This window comes from Cryptomeria japonica, chromosome 6, assembly GCF_030272615.1.
Source record: "Cryptomeria japonica chromosome 6, Sugi_1.0, whole genome shotgun sequence".
NCBI classification, from domain to species: Eukaryota; Viridiplantae; Streptophyta; class Pinopsida; order Cupressales; family Cupressaceae; genus Cryptomeria; species Cryptomeria japonica.
In genome coordinates this window covers 340,545,951-340,552,086 of record NC_081410.1, presented here as the reverse complement: position 1 = coordinate 340,552,086, position 6,136 = coordinate 340,545,951, and the positions used below count along the sequence as shown (strand labels likewise).

The 6,136-nt window shown below is 35.3% G+C and overlaps 1 protein-coding gene across 1 annotated transcript; it reads right to left on the bottom strand.

Annotated features, from left to right (window-relative positions):
• Nucleotides 1-3,049: 3,049 nt before the first annotated feature.
• On the bottom strand, nucleotides 3,050-3,696 carry LOC131044506 (oleosin G). The gene has a single exon (XM_057977843.1). The coding sequence runs from the start codon at nucleotides 3,679-3,681 to the stop codon at nucleotides 3,187-3,189; it is 495 nt and encodes a 164-aa protein (XP_057833826.1). The 5' UTR covers nucleotides 3,682-3,696; the 3' UTR covers nucleotides 3,050-3,186.
• Nucleotides 3,697-6,136: the final 2,440 nt, after the last annotated feature.

Genomic DNA, 6,136 nt, shown 5'->3' with positions numbered 1-6,136 from the left:
GTTGCTCTCACAATAGATTCACCGCGATCCCTATCACAGTTGCTCTCAATAGATTGCTCTCAATAGATTCGCTCAGGTATGTATAATTACTTACATTCAATAAAGATTAGAAAAAAAAAAAATCCATAAGAAAAAAATCCATACAACATTATTACAACATTATTAAAAAAACTGGACGACAAGGTCTCACATTTACAGCGATATCTATATCTAGAGTCAAAACCATAAAAGGCTTGGACATAGAACCTACAATTCTCTTAGAACCTACAATTCTCTTTCTAAGCGCTACTCAAAAATGAAAAAAAATCCATACAACATTAGAAAGAAGGAAAAAAGAACGAAAGAAGAAGACCTTCTTGGGCCCTCTTCTTTGTCTTTGTTGCTTTAATGTTAGGGATTGAAAATCATAAGCCTGCATTTTTCATGTGGAGGCACTAGGTCCCCTCCATTCTCTTCATCCATGGCAGCTCGATCAATTTGCTGCCTTTACGGGTCACTTGATTCTAGATAGTGTTGCTCTCACAATAGATTCGTTGCGATCCCTATCACAGTTGCTCTCAATAGATTGCTCTCAATAGATTTGCTCAGGTATGTATAATTACTTACATTCAATAAAGATTTTAAAAAAAAAAAAATCCTAAAGAAAAAAATCCATACAACATTATTAGAAAAACTGGACGACAAGGTCTCACATTTACAGTGATATCTATATCTAGAGTCAAAACCATAAAAGGCTTGGGCATAGAACCTACAATTCTCTTAGAACCTACAATTCTCTTTCTATGCGCTACTCTAAAATGAAAAAAAATCCATACAACATTAGAAAGAACGAAAAAAGAACAAAAGAAGAAGACCTTCTTGGGCCCTCTTCTTTGTCTTCATTGCTTTAATGTTAGGGATTGAAAATCATAAGCCTGCATTTTTCACGTGGAGGCACTAGGTCCCCTCCATTCTCTTCATCCATGGCAGCTCGATCAATTTGCTGCCTTTACGGGTCACTTGATTCTAGATAGAGTTGCTCTCACAATAGATTCGCTCCCTATCACAGTTGCTCTCACAATAGATTCGCCGCGATCCCTATCACAGTTGCTCTCAATTGATTGCTCTCAATAGATTCGCTCAGGTATGTATAATTACTTACATTCAATAAAGATTTTAAAAAAAAAAAAATCCATAAGAAAAAAATCCATACAACATTATTACAACATTACTAAAAAAACTGGACGACAAGGTCGTACATTTATAGCGATATCTATATCTAGAGTCAAAACCATAAAAGGCTTGGACATAGAATCTACAATTCTCTTAGAACCTACAATTCTCTTTCTAAGCGCTACTCAAAAATGAAAAAAAATCCATACAACATTAGAAAGAACAAAAAAAGAACGAAAGAAGAAGACCGAAAAAAGAACGAAAGAAGAAGACCTTCTTGGGCCCTCTTCTTTGTCTTTGTTGCTTTAATGTTAGGGACTGAAAATCATAAGCCTGCATTTTTCACGTGGAGGCACTAGGTCCCCTCCATTCTCTTCATCCATGGCAGCTCGATCAATTTGTTGGCTTTATGGGTCACTTGATTCTAGATAGAGTTGCTCTCACAATAGATTCGTTGCGATCCCTATCACAGTTGCTCTCAATAGATTGCTCTCAATAGATTCGCTCCCTATCACAATTGCTCTCACAATAGATTCGCCGCGATCCCTATCACAGTTGCTCTCAATAGATTCGCTCAGGTATGTATAATTACTTACATTCAATAAAGATTTTAAAAAAAAAAAAATCCATAAGAAAAAAATCCATACAACATTATTAAAAAAACTGGACGACAAGGTCTCACATTTACAGCGATATCTATATCTAGAGTCAAAACCATAAAAGGCTTGGACATAGAACCTACAATTCTCTTTCTAAGCGCTACTCAAAAATGAAAAAAAATCCATACAACATTAGAAAGAACGAAAGAAGAAGACCGAAAAAAGAACGAAAGAAGAAGACCTTCTTGGGCCCTCTTCTTTGTCTTCGTTGCTTTAATGTTAGGGATTGAAAATCATAAGCTTGCATTTTTCACGTGGAGGCACTAGGTCCCCTCCATTCTCTTCATCCATGGCAGCTCGATCAATTTGCTGGCTTTACGGGTCACTTGATTCTAGATAGAGTTGCTCTCACAATAGATTCGCTCCCTATCATAGTTGCTCTCACAATAAATTCGTTGCGATCCCTATCACAGTTGCGCTCAATAGGTTCGCTCAGGTATGCATAATTACTTACATTCAATAAAGATTTAAAAAAAAAAAATTCCATAAGAAAAAAATCCATACAACATTATTACAATATTATTAGAAAAAACGAAAGGGAAAAAAAACAGAAAAAATAAAGAAGAAAAAAAAAAGAAAAAAATTCCATAAGAAAAAAATCCATACAACATTATTACAATATTATTAGAAAAAACGAAAGGAAAAAAAAACAGAAAAAAGAAAGAAGAAAAAAAAAGGAAAAAAAAACAGAAAAAAGAAAGAAGAAAAAAAAAAGAAAAAAAAAAAGAAAAATCCATACAACATTATTAGAAAGAACGAAAGAAGAAGACCTTCTAGAGTCGGTTCATTTGCATTAATTAATTTCTAAGTTGTTTCGCTTTCAAAATAAATGCAAGAACTGGAATAGATCATATAATTCAAAATAAATGCAGGAACTGGAAAATAAATATACTTTTGAATTACTGCATACTGGAATAGATATATATACTTTCAATTACTGCATTTAATATATGGATATTTTGAGCCCAAATAATTCTGAAATCCATACTGTACAGAAATATTACAAAATATATTACAATCTTTAAATGTAAAATTTAATAATGTCTTGTTTATTTACCTATCGGCTACCTGCAAGTGCTAGTTATCATGAAAGTAAGTATCTATGCGACATTTCTATTCTACTGGTACGTTCTTTCTCTGAGTGCACCCGCGGGCCGCATCTCAACATTTCAGATCATTAATCAATATATGATATATGAAAGCACTAGAAAACTAATAATAACAAAAATGACTACAAGTTCAACTCAAAAGCCAAATTTGATATTACTGGCGAAAACGCGTAACAATTTAAAGAAACAGTACAAAAAGCCCAAGTCGGTAGATGGAAGCTGAAATATATTTTATTTTGAAAGGTAACAAAATGAAAAGCTTTTATTTAATGATTAGAAGAAACATCGTGAGCTTTGGATTGCACAGCTCCAGCATAATCGCGGGCCTTGTGACCGATCTGAGCGGAGGTGTCGGAGATGCGACGACGAGCGTAGTCGAGGTGGTCCGATCCAGGCGGGTGAGCACCTGTGAGGTAATGGTATATCCACGACACCAACGTCATCGCACCTACCCCCAACCCCCCTGCCGCCACAAACCCCGCCACAGTCAGGAACAGGACCGTACCCACGGGCACCAGAATTGGACTGAACAATATCAGAACGGGAGTCACCATCACCAGCCCGATGACGGTGCCCGTCAGAGTGAGGCCCGTCATGGTTAGCAGCACACCTCCCACCGTCAACAGCGTTATTAGCCCCACTATCTGAGAAAATGACGGCAGCTGCACCCTCTGCATCGCTCCCTCATTTTGCTGCTGCTCTTCCCTTTCCCCTGCCATTTCACTTTCAGATTCTACAACAATATCGTACCCTATGCCCATCTAATTCTAATTTATTGGAGAGTGGTGGATAACGTGGCAACGCAGCTATGCATGCGCCCCAACACATGTTCACACAAATCCGCCTCTCTCTCTCTGTGACTGACAACACCATTTTTTATGACTCAAATTTGATGACTCTCTTAAGATATGTTCGAGGCTTGGATCACAGGTCACCCCCCCACCTTCACATTTTAGCTCCCGCCTCCGACAAAGATTTCATGTTTCTTTTCTCTCTTTTAAGGGGGCTGCCCTACAACTTGACCGTCTCTCCCTTTTTATGTTTTTCAATTTTACGGGTGTTTTGCACTGCCCACCTTGTTATATATAATTTATGATTTTGTAATGGTGAAATTGCATATTCACTTCCTTTCTTGTTTAGTATGTGATTTTTTAAGTGTCTTTTGATAGTTTGTAAATATTTTAATTGGAAATTTTAATGTAATAATATTTTTGTGTAAGATTTGATTCATGATTCAATTTGTAATATTCAAAATTTAAAATATTAGGAGGTTGAACTACTTTTTTGCATTAAAAGATACATACAAGTAGTATTGCAACATGCATGCAAACACACACGTGTCATTATTGTTTTGATAATACTAACACAAGTACCCAAACATGCAACCCAATAAAATAATTTTAAACATAACATCAAAAGAACAATACCATTTCACAACACCAACAAGGACACAAGAGTAAGAACTACCTACCATTCCATTATTGGCAACACTTCGTAAGACAAATTATTCAATTACCAAGCATAGATGCTCTAAGACGAGGGAGGTAGGGAGAACACGTAAGCCATGGGACTAATCAATCTCTAGTCTAAATGTGATTTATAATGCAATAAGATAGAAGAGATTATAATGATCACATCTTACACATTCATAAGATGAATCATTTATTCTTTCATTATCATGCATAAGAAATATATAACCAACAAAGATAGTGGTCATCAAGACCCAAAAACATCAACTCACACCAAGCATTTCTTATTGCAATTAATGAATTCATGATATTTGTAGATGGTTAGGAATGAATATAAATTATTTTCAAACATTCATCCAACGATATAAATATTATTTCATTCATTACTTAACCCAAGGATAACCTCTAATAAACTCATAGGACAAATATGTTGAACACACAAAAATTACAAAAATGAGAGAAATATAATGCTTTTATTATCTCCATAGTGCCACTAAGAGGGGGCAATCTCTAGATAGAGCATGTACACTTCAATTACATATATTCAATATGCTTTCCATTGAGATCATTACAATATATTGAATCTCGCCAAAGGCAACTACTACCATCTCATGCATGTGGGATAAAGACTTTATTCTAATAACTGGTGGGATGACTTATGAAGCATATGCATCCCTTTATTAGTGCTACCTATGAGTGAATTACAAAGAAAATGTGCCCAAATAATACTAGTTAACATAGAGTAGAATGGGGAACATAGCATTGTCTTCCCCTTTGAATATTTATCTTTAAATCTTACAATAACGAAATCTAGAGAGAATGTTAGCAGGCTTCCGCAGGCATCTTCAAGTTGTAGGTTGTTCCATTGAACTAATCTCCTCAATAGAATAATTGTGAAGGTGTTTGGCGTGTATGTCCAAATAGCCATAAGTTTAAAAAAATATGAAGCCCTCTTCATCCAACTTAGGTTGTTCTATCTATTGGTTGAATAGTAGTATCAATAACTTTCTTGAGACAACAAAAATGGAAAGATGGATGGATCTAAGAAGAAGGTGGAAGTGCTAATTCATATTCTAGCTAACCTGCATGCTAGATCACTTGATATAGACTTAAAAATTTGGGAACTAATAAATGACCACACTTGTATTGTAATGAAATTTGCTTGTAGGGCTAAAGAGATAAAATGAACAAAATACTAACATTGTCAAAAGTGTTCTTTATTGTATCTCAATTTACCTACCATTTCATATAATTTTGGGTTGGTTGCAAATTAGCATTAAATGGTCTAGAGATGTCTTTATGCTTGGCCAATTTTTTTCCATTTGTTACAACCATAGAATAGCTTGAAAGATAATTACATAAGAAGGGTGGGGGAGTAGTATATAGGGCCTCATAAGGAGTCATTTTGGAAGCACTGTGATACATGGTATTGTACCACCCTTCAGCCAAAGATGAACACTTGATCCACTATCCATATTATTCAAGCATAAAACAACACAAATAAGTGTCAAGGAACTTGTTGGCAATCTTCCTTTCGTGATCTGCTTGAGAATAATAAATTGTACTCATGTTTAAGGTAGCACTCTACAACTTCAAAAAATATTGCTAAATTTGTTACCAAAGAATGGATCATGATCATTAACAATAGAGAAAGGCATCCCCATGAAGTTTGATGACTAATATGTGGGAAATGAGATCCTAGGCCAAAGGATGCAAATTAAGATCTCAAAATCACAAACATGTTCAG